At 41.5% G+C, this 25,028-nt stretch overlaps 1 protein-coding gene across 1 annotated transcript in view; it reads right to left on the bottom strand.

The window, feature by feature from the left end:
* The window catches only part of ca16b (carbonic anhydrase XVI b), a 110,685-nt gene that overhangs the window by 4,713 nt on the left and 80,944 nt on the right, over positions 1-25,028 (bottom strand). The window contains exons 7-27 of the mRNA XM_086292872.1: positions 24,459-24,616; positions 23,113-23,305; positions 18,508-18,692; positions 15,823-15,931; positions 15,668-15,717; positions 14,819-15,554; positions 13,748-13,886; positions 11,015-11,106; positions 9,263-9,354; positions 7,658-7,754; positions 7,461-7,543; positions 6,906-7,040; positions 6,676-6,810; positions 5,415-5,587; positions 5,151-5,286; positions 3,348-3,494; positions 2,814-2,907; positions 2,328-2,404; positions 1,043-1,171; positions 734-880; positions 426-568 (exon numbers count right to left, since the gene is read on the bottom strand). Coding sequence (XP_086148998.1) covers positions 426-568; positions 734-880; positions 1,043-1,171; positions 2,328-2,404; positions 2,814-2,907; positions 3,348-3,494; positions 5,151-5,286; positions 5,415-5,587; positions 6,676-6,810; positions 6,906-7,040; positions 7,461-7,543; positions 7,658-7,754; positions 9,263-9,354; positions 11,015-11,106; positions 13,748-13,886; positions 14,819-15,554; positions 15,668-15,717; positions 15,823-15,931; positions 18,508-18,692; positions 23,113-23,305; positions 24,459-24,616 — 3,250 coding nt within the window. The remainder of the gene's footprint in view (positions 1-425; positions 569-733; positions 881-1,042; positions 1,172-2,327; positions 2,405-2,813; positions 2,908-3,347; positions 3,495-5,150; positions 5,287-5,414; positions 5,588-6,675; positions 6,811-6,905; positions 7,041-7,460; positions 7,544-7,657; positions 7,755-9,262; positions 9,355-11,014; positions 11,107-13,747; positions 13,887-14,818; positions 15,555-15,667; positions 15,718-15,822; positions 15,932-18,507; positions 18,693-23,112; positions 23,306-24,458; positions 24,617-25,028) is intronic.

The following is a 25,028-nucleotide window of genomic DNA, read 5'->3' as shown; positions in this document are numbered from 1 at the left end:
AGATTTATTTTTCATTTTGAGGACATTGTGCAATGAGAACTATTCTGATAGGCGCTGCTGTTACCAACAGCAGCTAAGTATTTGTACAGACGTCTGGAGGAAAGACATCAGCTGGGAACATGGAAAACGTTTTGGTTGCCTGGTTACTAAAAACACTTCTGGCGTTTTGGTTTATCCTCCAAGTGCACACACTTAAGGATTTTTCAAAGCCCAAGCCATGGAAAGCACTCCATCTGTATCCCACTCGTGAAGACCCTACATGAAGACCCTACAATGTCACCACATCTACCAAAAATTAAGTTAACATCTGAGGAGACCTTCCCTTCTGAACTCTTCACATTTAGATTAACTTAACTTGAACCTTAACCCAAAGATTATTTAGTCTTTTCTCATCACAAAAGCCATAAAGGTAAATATAAACATACTCATCATGCACAATAGTGGGGCCATCTCGAGTCATGGCTTCCTCCTTGATGACACTAATGAGCTCGAAGGTGCTGCTGAGAGGGGCATCAGGGTTTGGCCATTTAGGGCACTGGAAATGCCTCACCTCCAGAACGTAATCGTCCTGTTGGAGAAGAAGAGCGCACACCCATGACATGTTTAATTAGGATTCTACACATTACAGCATTTCCCCACTGAAATAAAATGTAATAAAGATGATGAACTCCTGACGTGATGCGTCATGTAATAATAACCCAACACTGATGTAATGAGGCAGAGGAGCAGCTACCTGTGTGGCCTCTAGAATGAAGTCATGGATGATGATCTGCTCCTCGTTGGAGAGGCACAGTCTGTCCTTACTGATGAGTGTGACAGTGAAGGCGATGCAGTTCATGGCCTCTTCGCGACTCGGCCAGTAAACAAATTCATCCTCAGCCTGCAGGGAAACCATGAAAGAAACCTGGTATTTACTTTTTCACTAATGATTCATTTTCATTCTAAATGTTCACGTACAAACGGCGCACGTCCATCAGAAACTGCGGGACAGACAAATAAGAAACTTCAGAGAAAAATTGTATATTCTTCCTCCATTACTTACCAGGCCGTGGTTGTCGGGCAACATGACAATAATTTGAGCGTTATGGTCCCAAATCATTCTCCAGAAGTCTGTGGTGGTATGAGGCAAAGGATGCTGGGTAATGATGAACTCATTGCTCCTGTAGTAGCCCTGAAATGACAGACAGTGAGCTTTTAGTTTTTCTCAAGGCCACAGCACTCATGCATATGAAATATTTCCCACACTAAAAAAAAAACCTTAAACGTAGTTAGGTCCATAATTTGTGGAAAAAGTAATTTTGCCTCTGTACACCACCACAGGTGATTTTAAATCAAACAACTGAAATGTGAATGAAATGCAGATTTGAGTTCAGTTGAAATTAAATTTCGAATTAAATGTTTAAGAATTCCAGGCATTTTAATACAAGAGATCCAAAATTTAGTAAAGAATTGACTGACGACCACATTTCATGTCCAGGTGAAGCTTTGTAATTTCACGACAAATGAAGAAGACATAACATCTGAAGCAGATTCAATGTAGTTTTGCAGTTTTTCCTTGTAATTTGAAATAAACAATCAGGAGACGCTTTCATGAATGTAAATACAGAGGGTTTACGACATGGTGCAAACCACTGGTTACGCTCAGGAACGAGAAGAGCAGATCAGACTTTGCCGGGAAACATTTAAAAGAACTCTGAAACAAAGACTTCAGACCGATGAACCGAGACTAATGTACCAGCATGATGACGAGACAGGAATACGGAGAAGGAGAGAAACAAGCATGACACGTCATCTGTCAAACAGGGTGGAGGCAATGTTAATGGCATGGGCATGTATGGCTGGAAATGGAACTCAGTCCCTAGTTCTTATTGATGATGTGACTGCTGACAGAAGCAGCAGGATGAAATGTGACATGTTCAGGGCTATACTCTGCTCAGATTCAGCCAAATGCTGCAGAACCGATCACATAGTAAAGACAATGTGGTGGTTTTGTGAGGTAGAACTATAAAATTCATGTCTCTGCTCAACAAATTATGGACCTACTTGTAACCTCCACATCACAATCACCATCATTGTCATTTAAATATAGATCGCTCTTTCAGAACTAGCCAGGGACACAGCTACAAACTAGTCTCTAGCTCTAACTCTGGTTCATTTATAGCTATTTTCTCAGACACTCAGCACTGTCCCTGTCAAACAATTGCAAGACAGGAAACATCAGTCAATAAAATTCTTCAAAAAAAGACCACCCCAAAACACAAAAAACCCCACAATGACAAAGAGTAAACAAACAAAAAATAAATCTCTCAGGAGCTATCACACTGTACCATTATGTAGGATGCATTAATGTAATCTGTTCCTTTCATGCCAGGCAGAGTGGCGAGTCCAACCCTTGCTCGCTCCGCTGTTGAGAGGCAGAGATAGAAAAACACATTTTGAATCAGAACCCCGGCCTCTGTAATATTGCACTGACTGATAATGCACACATTTATTACCAGTCCCGACTGTTGCTATAGCAACAAGGACCTCCTTTTCCATCATCAGGGTTTCACCAAGGCATGGAAAGATTAACTTATAGGACTACGGCAACAGATTTTAATGTTGGAAATATGAATAAAGAGAGGCTGCAAAATCTGCCATAAGCAAATCTGAGTCCAATTCTCATTTCCTTTCATTTACAAAATTAACCAACACAAGATTGATACGATTCGTGGAAGATTATTTAAACACATTCTTGCCGAGAGCTTGTTCGACATGACCTTGGTTCGCCGAAGCCTCGGCTCCATGTCAAGTATGCTGTTGTAAATACTCACAGGGAACCACTGAGGAATTGCGGTTCTTTTCCTTGTTGCAGTCTTTGTGGGCGCTGAAGCACTCCACAAAGCGTGTGTTGCACTGAGTCAGCAGCTGGCGAGAGAGAAGGCAAAATTAGATTTTAGTCCGGAGAGTCGCTGTAAATTAAAATCAAACACATAAAAACTAAGATATAATACTGTTTAAACCCCAAAATCAACAGCAAGTCTTTCACATTAATAACAAGCATGTGAATCTCAGGAGGAAGTGACATTATGTGGGAGCAATTAGTTTGTCTCTCCTGATGTTGAAAGAGCAGGAGCTTAATGAAACATTCATCAAGCTTTGCATAAGGCGGCAGGGGTGACAGACATGACTTTATTAGCATCAACATCAGAGACGCTCTCAATTTATTTCTGTCTGCGAGTGGAAAGCCGCCTGCGTGTTGCTAACAAGCTTCTGAGTCAAAGACCACCTCAAATGCAGCTGATGGAGCCACTGCTGACGCAGACAGCTCGTCTAACGCGACTAGTTAGACTTGCGCGCTTACTAACCCTGAACTGCTTCTCCAGCCGTGTGCGGCCTGTTGAGTTGGGTGTAAGGACGCTGTTGACATAGCTGTGAAGCTGCCAGGCGGGCACCTCCGTCTCTCTGCTCAGGATAGCCTCCATTAAAGCATCGTGGATGAAAACATACTGCTCCTGGTGGGAGACAAAAGGTATAGAGCATTCAGAAATGTTTCAATGTATCTTTATATTTTGCTTCCAAGGAGCCAGATTCTCCAGCAATATCTCTCCAGGCTTTTTGAAGGTGTTTCAAAGTTTTTATTTTGACAACGCTCTCTTTTCGCTCATTTTCAGTCCAGTCGTTATACCTAAACAGTCTCACAGGAATTTTTTGTTTTGTTTGTTAAGTCACTTGACACTGACCTACGAATCATTCAAACATAAAAAGGCACCAAACTCAAAGGATGAATCAGTGATGTGTCAACACATAAAAGACAACGCAGCAAAGAACTGATTTTAAATTGTATCTTTAGGCACTTTGCTACTGGTAACCTGCTGCAAAAGCACAAAATTTGTTCCCATTTGTTTTGTTGAATATGTGAAAAAAGCCAGAGACAACAGGCACAAAATAGTGTTTTCCCTCCAACCAGATGATTCCCAAAGAGCTTTAAAAAAAACAGAGGAAGATGGACATGTGGAGAACAAAGGAGCCATTCTTACCAGAAAAAGCTGATGTATCCCAAATTACGTAAGAACTAGACTTCATCCAGTTATAGCCACCAAGCCGATTTACTTTTATTGACAAAAAGTGAGTTTATTAATTAAAATGCTTATTTAAAATGATTGTTAGGAAAAAAACATTATTATTATTATTATACATTTTTAATTCCAAGTACTCTTCCATGCCAAGTTTTAGCATTGTTTACTGAAGATAAAAATCAGACATCTACAGACATTATAAAAACAATATATTTAATTAAAATATAAATGATTAGATCATAAATATTGGATTCTGCAGAGTAACTAGTAGAGTCAGTCAAAAGAAATAAAAAAAGAAAACAAAACATTTAATCTGAATTTGTCCGATTCCCCTTTAAAAGTTGCTTCCTGGAAATCTTTCACTGCAGACGTCAAACTGACAGCAGGCAGAAACCTCTCTGTCAAACTGAACCTTTCACGGTGAGGATCATCAGTGCTGATCAGAGCTGGGTCTGCCGCTATGAGCCCGATACCAAAAGGCAGTTTTCAGTTTGAAGAGTTTGCAGGTCAGGAGCGTGACCAGGAGTCTGCTTTTTGTTGGACATTCTCAGGGTTGTATGCCGTGAGGTGGGTCAGCCTGTCATTGTGGACTTCTAATGTAACATCCAAATCTTTGACAGTGAAATCAAAACTACAATACCTGCCTCTAACATTTAGTGAGGGTATTAAGATAAAATATGTAATATCTGGTTAAATTAACTGTTTTTTCCAAGGTAAACTGGTACTAAAAAGCTTACATGAAACCGTGGAAGAGACAACAACATCACATTTCCTGACAGTTGTCTGTGAACTGATCTCATAGAGAAGATAGCAGGAATATAAATGGATAGGGGCAGCAGGTAACTATGACCAATCATCCCATAGTTAAAAAAAATGACTAAAGTGCTGCCAGAGGACAGCCAGTATGGACTCATTCTGGTCTCACCACATCACATTTTGCTCTGCGTGTTGCATTGAAACTGCAGGAAGCGTGACCTTTACCTGAGCTTAGAGTATCAAAGTGAACAGCTTTCATAACTCCCTATCCATCTTTAATCAGAGATGACCTTTAGAGACATTTCCCAGAGTAACTGATTATTTAGTGCTTCTTACCTCAGTCTGGACTAGGTAGTTGCGTTGTGTGCGGATATGTTTGAGAAAATCCAGGACGCTGACTGTGCTTTTGTCCTTGATTTGTTGCAGCATGCTGTCAATGACAATGTATGTTCCGGTGCGCCCCACGCCTGCACTGAAGAGCAGAGCGACAAGCAATATAAGCAAACCCGTACAGGAAGCTTTTGGCCAGGTCAGCAAATATGAGCCTAATGCTAATAAGTAACACTCATCTAGCCCAGGAGCTAAGTAATAATGATGTACCTGCAGTGCACCAGGACAGGGCCCATGTCTGCAGCACGAGCTGCAGACGAGCGGTTGATGAAGGTGAGGACAGGAAGGGTGTACTCCGGTACTCCCATGTCAGGCCACTGAGTGTAGTGATACTGGACCACAATGCGCTCGTTTAGTTTCCCTTTCGGGTTCCCCTTCTGCCCCTGAAAGACATCAGAAACAACATTTCTGAGCACGGAACAAAATAGTCGGGAGATAAACAGCATAGCATTTGAAATCTCCCACTCAGCATTTCTAAACAGAAAAAAATAAAAAAATAAATAAAAATAAAGCCTTTATTTGTTCTTTACAACATTATAATGCGTGTCCTAGCGTAAGCATGTACAAAAAACTCTGGATCTCCCCGTGGTTACCCATGAACTGTGTACGGCTGGCTACTGAAAGAAAAATGGGTGATGAATGAATAGAAAAACTCGCACCGTTCACCTTTACACAAGGACATCCTGTGACTGCTCTGTGCTGTTTGGGTCCACATAATCCCTTAGAGGGTAGGGATACTACAAATCAATATTTCTCAGTGATTGCTTTTATTCTGTCCTGACGCAAATTTGGCACGGCCTCCGTTCACAGGACATGAGGGCTCACTAATGGTTTGATGAATATGACATTTTACTCTGTAACCTGCCCACAATCACTTAAAGTTCTATCCCCACAACAAAAACAAGTTCTAATATTAAGAATAGTTGTTACTAAATATTCGTTTCCAGGAAATGACTGGTGCAAGGTAGTCACTATGGTTACTGAATGTCTGGGGGTGGGGACCATACCAAAATGAATGATAATGAAAGCTGCGTTAAGATTTAACAGTCAGAGAGAGAGAACATGTTGGATAAATGTGACCTGATAAATCTGATTACCCTTATAAATCTGTCCTGATTTCATTTTTTGGGAAGGTTTTTAATTATAATCCACAAACCCCCGCGCCCCCCTCCAAAAAAAACATGACGCATCTCATGTTACACATGGATACAACCTTGGCTTGGATCCGTTGATCTGTTCAGTGTAATCAGATGTTTCCCACTAATTCCAAATTGGAACAATATTAATAATTTTCAGAGTACACAAAAATTCTCTGCCATTAGAGCAGATTCATATTTACGAAATACATTTCTGAAGCAGGCAGATGTCGACCAGTGTTTTCTTTTGACTGGACCGTGATGTCGATGTTTCAATATTTCAGCAGGTTCAACCCACTAAGACAAAGTTTATTATAGTGCAAGTGTCTGGTTACCTTTTTAACTTTAGTGTTCCTAATGAGGAAACGGCGCAATGTGTAGCAAGCGTGCACTTTGGTGCTTTTCAGGGTCACCACGATGCTTCCATACTGCTCGCTGTTCTCTGTTGGCCAGTACTGGTCACATTTCCTCTGAAACACACAGCATGCACAGAGTTACATTTGAACCTATCTGAATTACAGTCAAATGTTTGCTTCGATTATGCGATAGATCAAAGTGAACCTACTCTTCCTTTCTCCACAAGGTTCGTGATCATGACTATGACTCCAGTGTTCTGCTCCCACACCATCCTCCAGAAGTCCTCGAATGTAGACTTGAGAGGGCCCTGAGCAGCTATATAAGCTCTGGGCTGGTTGTAGCCCTGAAAACAGGAGAGTGGAGGGAGTGTTGTTTACTGGTAAGATGCAATCACTCCTCTATCAATATTCCTGATATAGCTGATGCAACCGATTTACTGGCGAAACATTTGCCGGTCATGAAATTCACTCCTTGAGCTGACAGTAATGATACGTATTCATGCATGAATACATTTCTCAAATATAAATGTAAAAATTTTTTATTACTATCTGTCAGGTTTATGACTTGGACACCTCGATTGATATTTTAAACAAAGCTGTCAGCAAGCCGTTTAGCGCTGCCAATAACTCTTTCACATCGCACTATTGCTTCATTCAAGTCGCTGTTCAGCTGAAGCGGTTCAGACTCGCAACCTTTCCATTTCAAAAACAAAAAAAAAAGAAAAGTAAACCTTCAACAATGTTAAGTGGCTGGTTGAACTCACATCCACATAGTTGGCATTAATGTAATCCGAATGTTTGGCATCTTTTCCTGCCAAAGCCCGTAATTTCACCCGGCTGTGGTCGTCTAAGGGGAAGCATTGACATATTTGTGAGAATTATTAAAAAGATGAAAACCCGTTTTATGAACACTATTGGAATCCAAAGCGGCAGACGTAATCAGATTTTACAGCTGACTCACAGGCCACAATGTTGATGTATCTGTTTTTGTGCTTGTTGTCAGGATGATTGGAATGTTCTGCTGTGATTTTCAGGTCGGCTGTGGAGCGTTGGACCTCCTGCAGGGAGGGAAAAAAAATAAACAGAAATTGATTTTATTAAGGAGGCTAGATCTAACAGAATTACATTCTAAAAAGAAGTTATATTTACTCAAAATCTCAGTGTTCTTTCTGATACTATATTGTTGGGGAAGTTTTATTTTTTTCCACCCTACAGATCTCCCCTGTGCACAGCTCATAGCCCCCAATTTAAAGCCGAACCTCTAGCATGGATTCTGTGCCTTATTCAAGGACGCTTCAGAGCAGATGCTTGCTGCAACTGGGGCTTGAACTCGAGCCTCTAGTAGAACAGCCTTCTTCTTTTCTACAGCACGATGCATTCAGTCACCCCCCCCAAAAAAACAATCACGTCCAAAACGGCTTCGTCGTGGTGCATTTGAACATTGCGCACACAGGCATCACATTACATGACCCCAATTAGAAGGAATACACTGGGGGTGAAGCTTTTGCCTCCTTTCTTAACCTAGTTACACAGAGAGTGTGTTCCCGTCCGGTCAACCGGCAGACAGACCTTCTCTAATTAACCTTCATCACTCTGGTCTCTCTCTCCATCTTTCTCTCAACCATCTGTTCAAAATTAGCAACCCCGCGCACGAGTGTGTGCATGATATAATGTCCAACCATTGTTCAGATTTGGCAGGCCCATTTGGAGAGAGCGTGCACAAAAGATAAATTCTGCGCTCAGTAGTTTAGCAGTATCAGCACTAGTTTATGTGCTTTTATGCAAATTTACGTAATTTTTTCTTTTTTTTTTTACTTCAAAGAAAATCTGGAAACTTCTCATTTGGTTTGTTGGGTTTGGACTGGTGTGAAAACCCCTTAGTAGATGTATCTAAAATAATGGAAAGTGAAGATTGCAGTGACAAGATTTTCATAAAGCTTGACCTCTGACCTTTAGATTGATCGAACTTGCCTGAGATTACATTAGATACAGATACACAGCCTGTCTGACTCGGTGACAACAACATACCATTGGCCTTTTATGGCTGAGCGGTAAACTACACACAGGAAGACTACGAGGAAAGTTCTTCCCTCGAGCAGAGTGTGGCGAGGTTTGTGGCGTGAAAGCAAAGCAGATCCACTGGATTGGCTCGATTTTATGGTTCTTTGTCTAAGTGAAAGAAATACATAAAACGCAGCAACAACACAGTAATTATTTTAAAAAGCTTTTCGTACCCTTTCCACTCGCTCATCTCCATTCATGGTGATGCTCCTTTATCAATAAACCTTCAGGACCTTTTCTTTTGTAAATACAAATGAGTAGTAAAGGACTGCAAGACCTGCTGTCAGCACAAAGTTGTCAAAACTGCCCAATCAAAGAGCTGCATGTTGGCATACATGACCTCTTGTTTAGTTTGTAGGTAACGTAAAGCAGAGTAGAACTAAAAGGCAACAATGGATGTTTTAGCTCCTTCATGCAGACCAACAAAACCCAGCTCTGATGTAAAACACGACTCTGTACGCAGCGAGGGTTAACAATGCTTCACAATGTTGTGTCAAAAGAGTACCTCAAACTCCTCAGCAAAACCCTGCATGTTGTTTTTGTAGAGCTCCATGACGTGTTTCACAAACTGCTTAACAGGGATGGCCTCCATGTCATCTGCAGGGGAAGCAGTAAAAACAGCAAGTGCCCATTATGTCATCGCTTTTTTACTCACTAACAGAAATTAAAGAAATTTGTGACTTTGTTTACTTTTACGCGGCATCACTACATCAGTGAGACTGGTAGATTATTTTTAACAAAAGGAAAAGATTTAAAAAAATAAATAAATAACCAAGTGACCTCTATCACAAACACCTAGATTTTGGCATTTTGAGCTGTACAGGAAGACACATCTGTCTCATCTGAGCCAAATCAGCTCCAAATCACACATGAAAGATCTTTGATAAGGCTGGTCAGCATCACACAGGGACAGTGCAGGAGACCCAGCTGTCATCGCTGCCGATTCTGGCCAATGTCTTAACTAATACACACTAGCAGCTGGGGCCTCCGAGGCTTTTACTTGCCTCAGTGGCTACAGCATAGAGGTGAATTCTTGCCTATTAATCTGGTCATTTATCAAAGTGTCTTTTTTCCATCTATATTAGTTTCAAGAGACTTATCAGCCTGATCAGTTCATCAGAGTAGCTCTGGGTGAAATGTGGCTTTGTGGCAGCTAGAAAGTGTAATAGACTAAGGCTGATTAGGCCCATTCTTGACAGGACATAAAGCTGAACAAAAGGTGGGCTTAAAGGTCCCACGGCTCCATTTCAAACTTCTGAATCACTACAAATACACACAAATAGATAAGCAGAGAGAAAATATAGTGGGGGGGAAAAAGAGAGGAACAAACAAACAACAAGAGAAACAAGGGAAGAAACGAAGAAAGAGCAATAAAAACAGAGTGCATGCAGAGTCAATACTAGCATCATGATTATAGCTCGACTGATGTCACAGCCTTGAAATGTCCCTGAGCTTAAAGCGACTGTGAAAGTAAAGTCTGATATCGACTAGCTGCCACTCCACTGCTGCCTGGGACAATAAGGGCTAAGAAAAGCCAGTCACACAACTTCTACAGTGCTGTTTCCGGAGTCAATTCACATGTAAATGAACAGAAACTGCAAAGCAGACATTAAGGTAATACAGAAAACCCTTTGAAAAGATTTAATGACGCCTTGTAAATGTGCAATACATCAGTAGACATAAATCGATAAAAGTCAGTCAAGATTCCATTAGTCCTCTGTTTATGTCTTAAAAAAAACTATTTTTAAGGTTACAGAACAGATTTAATAAACTAAATTTAAGTTTTGTCTTAAATCTTTTTATGGTTAAAAAACAGATTTATTAGATCAGACTCAAAATTTCTGCAATGGGAACATCTGCAACAGTGATTCCTTATATTTGTAGTCTGATAAATTACCTCTTCACTGGCACCATCATGTACCTGAACCATTTATGGATTACCTTTAGCAAACAAATGCTGATCTGCTACTGTTAGCCTAAAGCGGTGGAGAACTTGAGAAAACACTTCAGCCATTACTTTATTTTTTGGTTCATTTAAATCACTTTTAGCAAACTTCAACTTGCTTGTTGTCCAACTTTTTTTTTGCACATTAACTAATACAATACAGTACTTTTTTAAAGCCACAACCTCACATACAAATCATACCAAACAGGCTTCATGCAAGTCCCGTTTCAGTCTGATGTGTGACAAAGTACACGCTGGCTCGTTAAAACTGATAAATTAAATTTCTGGCACAGTATAGAAAACATAGCTCACCTGGTATAGGGATGACTGGGATATTCTCATTGGCCACCACCCGTGGAGAGCTGCTCTCCTCCACATAAAAGTGAGCTGTCTGGAAAAATCTCCTGCAGGGACCCAGAGAGATAAGTATAGTGAATGTGGCACAGTAAACCCACCCACTATCAGCTCAAATGATGCAGCCAAGTGTATTGAGGGAGTCGTTAGCCGGTTGTTCTCAGATCCGGTCCGTCAACATCAGCATAGAAATGTTGAACAGAATGACAACAGCAGAAAACTCCTAATGAAAACCCCAGAGAAGTTAGGACACAGCTGATCGCACACAGAGTGAGTGGCTCCTGGAAACAGAGCCTTCGCTGACTATAGGGACCAGGTAAACAACTCACGGTGACACGCTGCAGCGCCGAGCCGAGTTTGGCTCTTTATGCAAACCGAAGACAACTAATCCAAACACATTTTCTCTTCTCAGGGCCTCTTTCAAGGGACTTTGAGGACAAGGAAATCAACTTCAAGATGCATTTTCTGGAGTAAATACTCATTGTTGGCAGCAGCTGCTGCCTCTGCTGCTGCTCAAAAAGCTGTTTCAAAAAGCCTGGATCTTTGCAAATACTGCCAGGACAATTCAATCAAAATTTTCATACAGCCTGAAGTTCAGAGTTCACAGAGTGACAAACTGCAAGCAGCCATGCTCTTTCGTAAGTATTGAGGTTATTTATCTGGTGATATTAAAACAGATTTGTAAAAAGGTCAGCTGTGCATTAAAAATAATCAGCAGCTCTAGCGTGACTGACAACAACCAGTGAGGAACCGGAACACCTGGTATACCAACTCGCATGCAATCTGTCCTATAAGACCCACGTTTCATCCCAGTGCTAACATACCCCAGCTTTAACCCTACCTGTACGCCATGCAGAGGAGGGAGCAGATGCTAGTCATTCTTAGAGAGATGAAACCGAAACAAAAAGGTGGAACTGCATTTAAAAAGAAAATGCACAAAGAGAGGAGCCAAACAGAGACGGTGACAGAGAGAATTGATAGAGAGAAAAGAGAGCGCGAGAGAGGAAAGGTGAAAACAAACGGGGGAGGAGCGCTCCCCCCGGTTTCAGTCGCAGCCTCCCGATCTAATGGCCTCCTTTGAGGGCAGATGTGGTCCTGCTAACTAATCGGCATCGTCCATGTCGTCTTCCTGACTCTCAGAAGAGCAGCTTGCATTAAGGCCAGTTTAACAGCTTTATTAATGAATTCCAATTAAGAAGAAAAAGAAAAGAAAGAAAGAAAAAAAAAGAGGTGGGACTGGGTTTGTTCTCGGTTTTATATCTGTCAGTTTTCAGCCAACACCTTGAGCCTCACAGGCTTCCAGATGGGCAACACCAGCAATTAACACCAGACTCATAACCTCAGATAAACCCAAACAGGGAAGCTTTAATAGATAATTCACTGGCCACACATTTCTCCATAGACGCCTCTAAAAATCAAATGTATGGTGGAATTAAGCCGATATGATAATGAACAATGAAGCTGACTAAATATTCACTGATAATTTATGGGACAGGGGTGGGATTAAATAAGTGTATACTTCTTCCCACTCCCTTTCAACATGTAAATTAATCAGAATGTTTTTTTGTATGTAATTTGTATAGTATATATTTTTTTCTCTCATTTCTTTTCTAAATGTACTTGTATATTGTTCACATGTTGAAATAAATTACCAATCAATCAATCAATCAATCAATCAAAACAAAACATCTGGAACTAGAGAAACTCACGGGTTTAGCCTCTGTGTCACTAAGAGAGACCACGCAGAGGATGAAGAGTAAACGGCTTGATTTCATCTTTCACCGTAGCCTTTTCCCTAAGGGAAGCAGGCATTGTCTGTGAAGTGTCTGAGCTGTCACAACAGCAGCTGCGATGGCCATTTCAAATCTCAAAGCTGCCCCTGCTTTTCTACTCAAATACCCAAACTCTCGCTAACCGAATCTGTACAGTCATCTTGCTTTCAGCTCTGGTTTTTTACACCTCTGTGGAGCCAATAACCCCGCTTTTAATTATATCTCACTGTTTTATTATCTGTCACAGCAAGGTGATATAAACATTTGCTGTGGCGATCAAATCAAAAAAACAAAAAAAAAACATTTAAATGCATTTAACACATTTCAAATATTTATTTCTAAAGAGTCTATAAACAAATAAAATCCTTTACAAGTAGCGGCAGTAAATATACACAGGACCAGCTGAGGAAGTAGCCTACAGTGCCATTTGTTACTCATTAACCAGCCGACATGTGCTTGTGGCCTGGCCTGTGTAATTACTCGGGCTCCAATAGCATGGCTGGAAATTAGCCCAGCAGATGAAGACACAGCTGGGACCCATGCTGGCATTGCGGGGCCTTCAGGTCTCCTGCCCCTCACCCAAGTGGGTGATGGGCAAAATGTACAAAGCAAAGGGAAGAAAGCAGCATTAGTACCCTTGCTAAGCCCAAACCATGCTGAGGACACTTAAACGCAGGTGGTTTACTTAGTAGAAAACATGAACAGAGAAAAAAAATGCATTCAAGAGGTCCAGTGTGAGTGAGGGGCAGCTGTATTTTTATACCTCTAAAGGAGGAATCAGAGACATCATCATCCCCACACCCAGTAAAGATAAGGCTTTTTATTTTCAATAAAAGGCTACAGCACTTCATCATAGCAATTTACTGTTCTAACAAACTAAGATGGAGCCCCGGGAATGAGGTTGTGAACTCTCTCTCACCTCCAGTAGACCATCACAATTAGCAGCATGATGAGGCACAGCAGAGTGAGAGCAGACACCACCACCAAGGGGACAATCCACACCATCCTGCCCATCCCCGGGTGAGGTGGCGGCATCCCATTGGACATGGTGGTTCTGTCTGAAAGACAAAACAAACACATGTTAAATGTCTAAATATGTCGTAACGACTTATACAGTTTCATCTGTGCTCTTATAAAGTGCCTCCGTGAATATATTTAAAGGCTATTCTGATGTTTTGTTCGCAGATAAAATGGAAATCTTGGAACAGAGTAGGGTTAGTCTTTGCGTCTTCTCTTCAGTTAAACGCTGGGACACTATGCTAGGCTTTTCTCCATTAATTCTACAATGTTCACGAAATAAATTGTTTCCTAAAATTAAAAGCCTAGACAGAAGTCATTATGGAAAAAAAACAAAAACAAACACAAACACAAATCAAGGAGAGAACAAACACATTTTACAAGAGCTCAAGATTAACTCTAATTAGATGATTAAAACAATGTGATTGGGTTGGTTGATCAGATTCAAAAGAAAACCGCAGTGTTGTTTGTTTATATTGTTATTGATAATCACTAACGGCAACTGCCTTTTAACATTTTTCAGTGCCACTTCTAGTATTTTCATGGTTTGTTGAGGGGGAAATAAGACAAAAAAAAGAGGCAAAGACATCTTCATAAATGCTCTCCCTCGAAACAAACTCTTTTAAAACATGCTTAAAGGAATTCCTTGAGGCGCAGTCCCTCTGGCAGACAGCCTACTTCTTCCTTCAGGTCTCTGTGTTGTAGTGACACAAATGCCTGGGGCTCCGTCTTTGACCGAGATGGTAACCAGTGTAGTTAGCGTCTTATATCAAGTTATTTGTTCTGCTAAACTGGTCTCTGTAAGTGCTGGTGGTGTTTACAGAACTGTGCTTTGGAAAGAAGTCTTGCCTGGCACAACAGCCGACAACAAGGGAAAAAAGGCTTAACAAGAGTTCAAAAGATTTTTCAGTATGAGGAGGGGAAAAAAAAGAAATAAAAAACAACAACACAGGAATCGAAATGTCCTGCTCACCAGTGTGGACAGAGAAAGGCCAGCTGTTTGCATTTTCATTTTCAGTGGGGATCTTTGTAGGTAAATTCTTGGGAATTTGCGTCTTTACGCTGCTATTACGCGGCTCCTGAGTGGACACTGGGTTTACACCTGTAGGGTTGCTCTCCACGTCTTCACCAGTGCTCGGAGGTACTGTGGTGCCTTTAACTGTAGGTTTCCCTTCTCCTTTCTCTTTGGCTGTGGATGCGGGGGTGGGGATTAAAGGTTTTTTGGCCAGAGTGCTGTTTGCTTGTTTCTCCCCATTGTCAGTTCCAGTCTTTTCCTTCTTCTTCTTCTGCTGCTCTTCCTCCTCCTCCTTCTCCCCATCTTTCTCGCCTTCCTCCCCCTCCTCTTCACCCTCGTGCGGAGCATTATTCTCCTCAGACGCGTTGTCTGTCTCGGAGCCCTGAGGTGGCGTCTGCTCGTTGTTGGACTTTGCGGGCGCGGTGGATGGACGAGTGGGGTTCTGAGTGGCTTGAGGCGCCTGCGTGGGCCAAACAGAGCTGGGCATGGAGGAGATGACCCCTCCGCCGACACCCAAGCCTGCCAGCAAGGTGCTCGTCACTACCGATGCCACCGTGGCCTGGCTGCCACTAGAAGAGGGGCCCATCCCTGTTGCCATGGAGACAATGGAGAAGTGGATACCAGAGGACGTCCACGTGGAGGAACCAGAACTGATTGGAGCCATGTCTGCTGAGGACGCAGGAGAAACTGTGGGCTGAGGGAGATGGGCAGAGAGGGGGGGGGGAAAATGGTTACCCAACAGAATATGACATGAACGTCACTGAGATGCAAAAAGAAATGTGCACTGCCATCTTCTGGTCAACTAACCATCCCAGTCTTCACAATTCGAGATCCTTCAAAAATTCTTGTTGTATTAGCTGTGAAACAAAAGAGGGAGGGACATAAAATATTTATATATTGATCAATTAGTGCATTTGAAGACGGAACAAAGGCCTTAGAGTACACCTGCTGTGACCACATACCTCTGAACAACAGTGTTTGGCTAAAATCACTGCGCAGATCATGTTGACACACTGCCTGCACTCTGAACAGGTACAGGATGTCAGGAGAAACGTTAGTGATGACTGCTTTCTGTAAGAGAAAACACACATAAAATACTGTCAATTCTAACTGGAATTGCATCGTAATAGATGAACACATTTGAAAAGGCAGATGCTAATAATTCAAATAGCCTCCAATGAACGCTTTCCATTTTAAACTACTGCTTGTCCAATAGTCTGTGGCCCACAACTTCCAAGCTGTTTAGAAAGGTTATTTTCTGTTTAATTTAATTGTGTTTTTGCAGGTTGCAGATGGCTTAACTTGTATTCAAAGTGCCCTCAGAATAGGTGGGTGATTGCCTCTGGTGTTGCAGAGCCAGTATTTCTCCAAAATAATTCAGATAAAGGTGTCCAGAGATAGAAACTGAAAATTGAAATGGAAATGAAGTGAGCAAAATAAGGACTTTAGTGCAGAGAGGGAGAAGTGGACAGAATAATGTGAGAAAAAGAGGCTGATCGACTGTATTAATGGAGTGTAACTGCACGGACAGAGCACCACACGGACACTATAATCACTCTCTCAGTCAGCCATTTGAAATCAAAGCACAATGCAAATTTACAGGTCTCCCACTTCACCACGACAAATAAATCATGTTATTACATTAATGCATTCCACGCAAAATAGTCACTTAGCCTCACGAGCCCAACATGGTTCACCAGTCACATCATGGGTAATACATCTTCCGTAACAAAGTTTAGATGACACTTGATATCTAAGTAAGCATTTTCACAGTGCAGCAGCCTTTATGGAGAACGCGCTGCTCTTTCGTGGCCACAGAGTACAGAAAATGAAGACTGTAGAGATATAAGAAGAACATCAGGGTGCAGTAATCATTAACAGAGAGCTAAAAAGAGATGAAAGAGAGAAAGCTATGGGTAACATCAGGTATAAATATTGTTGCTGCAAGTGAGATGTGAACTTCTGTCCACAATGAGCGGCAATAATTCAACAAAGGGAATAATATTAACTTATGGTATGTTTTCTGATGAGAATAACAGTTTATTTTGTGGAGGAGTTCTTGACTGCCAGAAGCCTGGTTGCATATTGATTTCAGCTCACTTGTCCATCATTTTCTAAGCTTCATTAGCTACATTCGAAGCTCAAGTTCTCCTCCAGGCATGTTTTAGGAAACACAGTATTAAAGATAAGCTGCGCAGAATAATAATTTGTGTCTGAAGTGTTTTTACCCTCACAAAGTAGTTCAATTACCTGGTTTAAAATTCTTAAAATTACATCTCCTCCTCCTTTCTCCCAGAATCTATGAATATGCAAATCATTGTTCATTGTGTAACTGCTGAACACAACGCGTCTCCTTATTCACAGAGTGTGTGCGCGCACCGGAGGCATCGAACTCGTGCAAGTTCCACGCTGCAAAATTTGCTTCATAATGTCATGAAATCATCCTGTAGAACGATTGTTTAAAAAAATTTCAGTGCCAGACTCTGCAATTGGATCCTTCTGCACAGTGAAGGTTAAACATCAAAGTGAGGCAAACACGCTTGAGTGAAGGGGGTTATTACCTTAAAGGATTAGCCAGCTCTTGCTCTCAGATCTCACCCCTTCTGTGCAGTTACCCACACCAAATAGGAGTCGCTAGTGCAGCAACATTACAAGATCCCTCACGAGCTTCCAGCCCATGACAACTGTGTTTATTGGAATGCGCCAAGCTGGAGGTAGCATTGCCACCAGGGAACTGATCCCAGGTCTCTGAACTGGTGAGATGAGATTTTTCTCCTCTGCACTGTTTATATCAAAAAGCCAGTCATGCAGACTATAAAAACAGCTGGGGGTCAGTGGGCTTTAAAGAGATGCACAGCTGGGTGTTGGATTTCCACAAATGCAAAAATATGTGACCAGAGAGAAGAATATATAGAGTGAAAAAGAACAGCCCTGTAGGTGCAACCTCCTGCAGAGGGAGGATATATCTGTGGACACCACTGAATATTCTGCTGAAAAGCTACAGTAAGAACCGAAGTGTGCCAACTCACTGTTTAGGGCAGCGAGATGAATTATATGATCAGTGGAGCAAAGATCTAAAAGGGTACATTTGCTCTGCATATGTTACTAACAGAAGTTTCTGTTGAAAGAGCTGCTCGTACTGCCTGAAAACTGAAGATTTTTTTAAATGATTGCTTTTTAAATTGGGAAAATAAAAGCAAATATATTATTTTGTTTACGCCGCCTTGGTCTGTATGCGTTTTGTTTTTTTTTGTTCACCCTGTAATAGAGGTGCCTACTTCTGAGGCTGATTCAAACCTAAATGCAAATAAACAGAGGGGTAAATGCTACACCTGGATAAAGGCCACAGCTGCAATTTTGAACACATTATATATACAGTATCTCAGTGTGACACGTCAAAGTTTGTGACGGGCCTGTGCTTCTATTCTTAGACAGGTGAGTGACAGCAGAGTGTCTGGGCCCTCATATCAGCCAACAGCCACAGGCAGAGTTCATCATAACCTGTCACCTCCAATACACACCGTCACTGATCTGGCCAACCTCTGATCCTGACAGATACATCTGAGGCTCTGCACACCAATCGGAGCTGTTTATGCAACATTTATTGTAAAATAAATAAATAAAAGCTTTTAAACAGCCACACTCACCATGCTCTGATCCCCGGTCTTGGTGAAGGTCTTTTCATCAGCGACATCACGTTTCACCCAGCTGTAGGAGACCATGTAACTGGTGATAGGTGGGTGGTAGACTGTCAGAGGGCGTTCCCAGCTCACCATCAATGCCGTCTGGTTTAGTGGCTGGATCTTCATGCTCACTGGGGCACTGCTGCACACTAAAAAGACCAGAGAGGGGAAAAAAAGAAGGATATGAGAACAAGGCAGCATGAAAAGAAAGAAAAGGGGAGGAGGGGGACGAAAAAAAGATTGACAAGGAAGTAAACAGTGGTGTCACTTTTTCACTGACTGAATACAGCTCGGTGAAGATGGAAGACTGTGATTGGGATGACTGCTTGACCACATGTGTTTTTGTCTGTCGACATGTGTGGGTAGAATGAAGGTTGCCTTTTAACGGGCTTATTACAAAATCCCGCTTGCTTTGACTCAAAGCCATTTCCACTTGAGAAACACCCAGAAGTGCACAAAGCTAAAGTAACTCAATAACAAAAATACTCCTGAAGGCTTCAGTTGGGTCACGCACAACCTCCGGCGTGTGCAGATTGTCAATCTGGACGCGTTGTGCCTTTTTCATGCCAAAAAAAAGAAGAAGGGGGAAAAAAAAAAAAGCACAGGCAAAATGTAAAAGAACCAAGCGCCGCGTGGCGGGCATGTGGTACAGATTATCTAGCAGCAACATGCCCATACCCAATTTGTCAGATTAAACACTACGCACAAAGGAGACAAAAGATAATCTGTAAATCGTCCTCAAGGTGGCAGTGCAGGCTGCAGCAAGGATATTTACACAGGGCTCCATCAGTATGGGTAAGGGACAATCTGGACATGCTTCTCAGCAGATCAGGGCAACAGCAGTCAGGAAATAGTGTCAAATGATTATGTGCTCTCAGAGTTTCTGCCAAATTGAAATTGTCACCACAGTTTTCTCCATTTGCACACTGAAGCTATGACACAAATTATGCACCACGATATGTGAAAGGGAGAAAAGGGAGACAGGGTGGAAAGAAATCAGTCAAGAGAACACGGGGGAAAAAACAAAAGGAAGAAAATCTCGGGGTGTTGATTAGATGTGACAGGTGCGAAATGTATTATAAACCTGTCGGATGTGTGTTGTCAACCTCAACAATGATAATTTAATAGCAGCTGAAGATGTCACTGCGGTTTTACTGCCTGCATCACTTCTGTCATGGCAATCATCATCCTTTTAACAATCAGCACGCACGTATTAGTAACCATCTCAGCTTCTCCCGTTCTGCATATTGCAAAGAAAACTTAAAAAAAAAAAGAAAAAAAGATTCTTCTCCTAAAAATGTGTCATCTGAGCAACCTTTTCTTAAATGTAGTCAAGTTATGAGCAAACGCTGCGACCCAGGCACTGATTTCAAACTTAGATGTGCACGTGTTCGTTTTGTGAAAGTTGCACTTGGTAAAAACCGGCGCAGAGCAGGATCGAGTGGAAACAAAACCTTAAGCTGACAATAAAATGTACATACTGTTTTAAAAGTGGAGGAATTCTTTTAACACTAGCATCCCCAGGCTTCTACCTTTCTGTAACCTTCGCTGTAACCTTCAAAATTCGTGTTTCATAGAGGTTCCACCTCGGTCTACAACACCACTCAGCACAGAGCATGAATCTTTCTCCCGGCACTGTCTACCGAGCGGTGATGAATCGACGGTTGTCAACAAACAGCAGTTCCAAAGCGTCTCACTTCTAAAGCCTTTACAGTATTTTTTTAAAAGAAGCTGTTTGCAGCATTGAATGATCGAGGAGACAAGGATTTTACTCTAAACACAATGAGGGGGGGGGACAAAACTATTCATTGTGAACTCTGCAGGCGAGCTGAGTAATGCGAGTCATCTCAACCACCAAAAACCAACGCAGTAACTACAATAATCATTTAACGGTGATGCTCACTGTCTATAGCTTTAACCATAATCTTAACACCTACTGATTTTTTTTAAGACTAATGCTCCTTTAATTAAAATGAAAGGCTGACTGGGTGAAAATCGAGTAACTGCCTACTGTAGGAGTAAAATGCCAAACATTCTTCGGTTATAATTGTTCCGGAACAAGGACATGGCAGCCTTTCTCCACTTTATATCTTTATACATTCATTACTTTTCAGTTCTGTGCTGTAAGTGACAACACAAGAAAGTTTAAAGCATCATTGTGGGTTCTTGGAAACTGTCGCTGTCATTTTCTACAGTTTCGAAACATATTATCAGTTCCCTAACCTGAGAATATAATGAACACAGCAATCTGATAAGACATATAAAAAGCATTATCGCCATTGTCTCAATTAATTAAATTTTAAATGGAGGGTATGGCTTTGGCAGAGCTGGGGGGTTTTTTTTGTTGTTTTTTTTACACATGCAAAGACACACCAAAGATAAAATAAATAGTGCCCTATATATCTTGGCATTATTACTGGACAAACAATGACAGTGCACCACCACAAACTAATCTGCAATCTCTATTTTGCATCTGAAAGGTTAGCTCTGCATTTGTAATGGCCAAACAAATTCCATTGCCATAAAAGCCACAGCGGTGGAGCATTCAGTGAAGGCGCGGCCCTGGCTCTCATACGCCATTTACAAGCAAAGCCATCATTTATTGTGCGCGGACAAACAGGCCCCGTTGCACAACCTTGACAGATGTCATCCTTGCAGATGAGATTGACAGTGTTTAAACCTCCATTCGCCTATACATTCTTGCACAAAAATATTCTTTGATAAAAATGCAGATTCGATTTTGCAAAACAGAAAATAAATAAATAAATAAAAAGACGAGGGAGGGGTAAACAAAAAATTAAAAGACACTGGTTCCCATTCATTCTGCCTACTGACATAATGCCACAAAAGCAATTTCACAACTTAATTTGTATGGGTCTATTTTAGCTGTACCACATATTAATGATGATTGCTGATCGGCCCCGTTAGAGTGCTCCAACTTCATCACAAGCATTCCCAATCAATTCTCCCTGCCAGACACCAACAACACCACTTTAAGGAGCAGCAGCCTTTCTCATTAGTCTCCATAGTTCCTGTACTGTTCGGTTAAAGCCAGCACGGCAAGATGCACACATAAAAGAGAAAGACAAACAAAGATACTCTGATCAAGCACTGCATGAGGTCCGTGCCTGGTATTAATATGTGCTTTGAAGAATCAGTTGTATCAGTGAGAGAATCAAATGTGCCAAGTTTTACCCAAAAAGCTCCTGAAATTGGAATTATTACATTAAACTACTGATTTCTCCTCTGTTCGACTTTTATCTAACAAAATACGAGAAAAAACCCCAAAAAAAACCACAATAAAATTGTCCCTTTACTGAGAGACTGATTTTAGCCGAGATCTATGATTGGTTCCCTATGGCTTCATAGTGTAGCGGTTTAGATATTTGACTAACAAACAAAAGATCACCAGTTTGATCCCGAGAGAAGAGACAAATCCTTTTGGGGGTTGTGTAAGGAAGCGCATCCGGCATATGCCAAATCAGACATGCGGCGCCACGCGCTATGGCAACACCTTGTGCATAAAATAGCAGCTGAAAAATATTTTTTTCCCTCTGATTAGTTCCTGATCTCCCAGGATTCATGTTCTCTAAATTCTAACGATGCTAATGTTAGCCTGATTAGCTAGTTAGATACAGCAAATAAAATCTGCCTCTATAATTTCAGTTGGCAAAAATCAACACTTGCCAGCTAACAAACTCTTTTATCCGTTGGAATCTAGGAACAAAATCCAAACAATGCATAAACTAATTTAAATAAAGCACTTTATTCATATTATTTTATTTACATGTATGCACCGAGTCTGCTGCCCTCTTTGCACATTTCATTTAATAATATCGATCAGTATAGACAGTTTCACACACGCCCAGGCACACAGGATTGTTAGACTTTAAGTCGAAAACACACACACACACACACACACACACACACACACACACACACACACACACACACACACACACACACACACACACACACACACACACACACACACAAATTAGGGCCCATATTGCATAGTGAACGGACTCAGTTCTTAAAAATCTGAAAATTAAGTGTTTTTCATTAGCATGTTAACATTTACTGAGCCAATCGAGTATAAAATGAACAGGTTTAGATTAATGCCCACTTATCTTGCCAGTATATATTTAGGTAGACTGTGATTGAAATTAACCCACCGAGATAGTTTAAACACTCATCTCCCATTTAAAAAAAAAAAAAGCATAAAATCCCATCATCATATTTAAAACCCTGATAGAAGTACTTATATTTAGTTTGCCCTTTCTAAGCATTTTCCTGCTTTTCAGTTTTTTACTTGTATGACTTGTAAGACTGTTTCTATCACAGATCTTGGTCCATGCAACATTGGCTTAATGTCAACACTATTCTGCACAGTGTGCATTTACAACATTAATCCACGCTGCAATATTAGCTACCAATTCAAGCAACTATTCCCCGCTGAAAAAGTAAGTAATAATTGTAATTATGGGAGCTCCGTGGATTACGCAAATCCTTTTATAGTAGTGCTGCAGCTGAGAAAAATCTAAAAATCATAGAGAAAACAAAGCTTACCTTTTGAAGCCTCGGTGCTATGAGGGCTTCCCAGGATCTCGGTCAAATCCCTCTGCCATGCATTTTCTACAGCCGACTTAAAAACTTTGCGACTGCCCAGGTCCTGCAGGGGCCTGAAGTTGTTCCTCAGGTACTCGACAGACTTGACGTGGTCCTGTTGCTCTGTTGTAAAGATGGAGTAGAAAGCCTCCAGCTGGATAGAAAGAAACAAAGAATAGCTATTGAGGCAAATTCAAGTGCTATTGTGCATATGTATACGCGTCTGTCCACGCGCTTTCAATATATCATGCAGAACTGCATTTGGAGCTGCATGCCAGTAGCTGACTCTTCACAACTGGAGTACAGCATTTGCAAGTAACATTCACACCACAGGCACCAGTAGACACAGACTTCAATCATCACCCCGGGCTGCATGCTGGGCTGTAACTTCTCAATGGGGCAAATTTGTGGCCATTGATTGCCATGAATGATCTCCTGCAGTGTGCTGTAATGACTACACATTACAGATACTGTGGAATCAATGTGTCCTATGCGTGCTTGGAGAAATGAATTACAGGTTCATAAAAGACTATCTGTGAGCGTCACAAACATTGTAAAGGTGGGTCAATATTCTTGCAGGAGAAGTCATTTCTGAACAAAAGATTTGTCCTCTTGCAAGATGATGGAAATTCCACTGAGCCTTGCAAATTTCTACAGCACAGAATTCTCTAGAGGATATGCAGCTGGGTAACCTAAGAATTGTTTGTATAAAAGATGCAGCAAAGGACTGTGTATGGGATCAGCAGAAAGCACTGGGCATGGCTTGGCATATATTATCTCTCAAATCAAAACAGCAAAAACCATGGGAGGCAAGATGCTGTAAAGCACATAAATGAATAGTTTAAAGGCATTTTTTTTTCATTACACGTGTCAAACCTTTACTTCAGGTAAATGAGAATTTAAATTGATGAACCTGAACAACTTTAATAATATGATAGCCAGCTTCCACACAGAGCAGTATTCCATTTAGGAGTCTTTAGTCAATGTCTCACACTAACAGCACAATATATGCATAGGTGCTATCTCACACTTACTATCATTCAAATGCCAGTAATTGGCTCTCCCTTCCTGCTTAATCATCCACTATATAGGCAGTGATGGTTTCATATGCAGAGGAGTTGGAGAGGAACGAAGGAAAAGGGAATAAGGAGGGGAGGCAGATGAGGGGAAAAATTGCTTGTGCACTGACACCGTGGGACAGCAAGCGATCCACTGACTGTGCGCAAATGGGATCTGACTGTGCGTGGAGAATAGAGCTGTATGGACAAGTGTGTGTGTGTGCGTGCGCGTATGTGAACTTGACGCACCTGTGAGTGGGACAGATACACAGGCCTGGAGAAGATGATCCACTCCACTACCTTGCTGCAGGGCGGAGTGGTCAGAGAGCCGGTGTATCTGTAATAACTGTCCACCGACGATGGCAGCAGATCCCTCAAGACGAACGACCTGAGGTAGGTCTCCTTTTCTGTGTAAAGAGATCAAAACCTGTCAATACACAGCGCTGTAAAGCATATCGCTCGGCGCACTAAAACCCTTAATGTGTCAAGTTACAATTACACCAACATTAACAAGGTTGTTTCATTTCATTCCCGGTGTGGCATAATTACTGCTTTCCTGAAACCTCCACGAGTGGAATGGCAGTAGTTAAAAAGCCTCACCACTTGTTATCACTCTGGCCAGATCTCTGTACTCAGATGGACTGAGAGAAGAGCAAAGGGAGAGGAGTGTGATAAAATGGCCAGCTCTGACAGCTGATCTGTGGCTGGGTGGTAGCGTGCTCTGCTCTGTGCAGCAACTGTGGCATGGGCCATTGGAATTACGACAGATCATAATGATTGCTGGATCTCTTCAGTCCTCTGATCAGAATCAGGTAAAGC

Source organism: Aulonocara sp. 'chitande type north' Nkhata Bay, linkage group LG5 (genome assembly GCF_057382095.1).
Source record: "Aulonocara sp. 'chitande type north' Nkhata Bay isolate Kocher_YH1m ecotype deep benthic linkage group LG5, A_spYH_male_GT1.1, whole genome shotgun sequence".
In the NCBI taxonomy this organism is placed as follows: Eukaryota; Metazoa; Chordata; class Actinopteri; order Cichliformes; family Cichlidae; genus Aulonocara; species Aulonocara sp. 'chitande type north' Nkhata Bay.
This window is presented reverse-complemented; position numbering and strand designations above follow the sequence as displayed.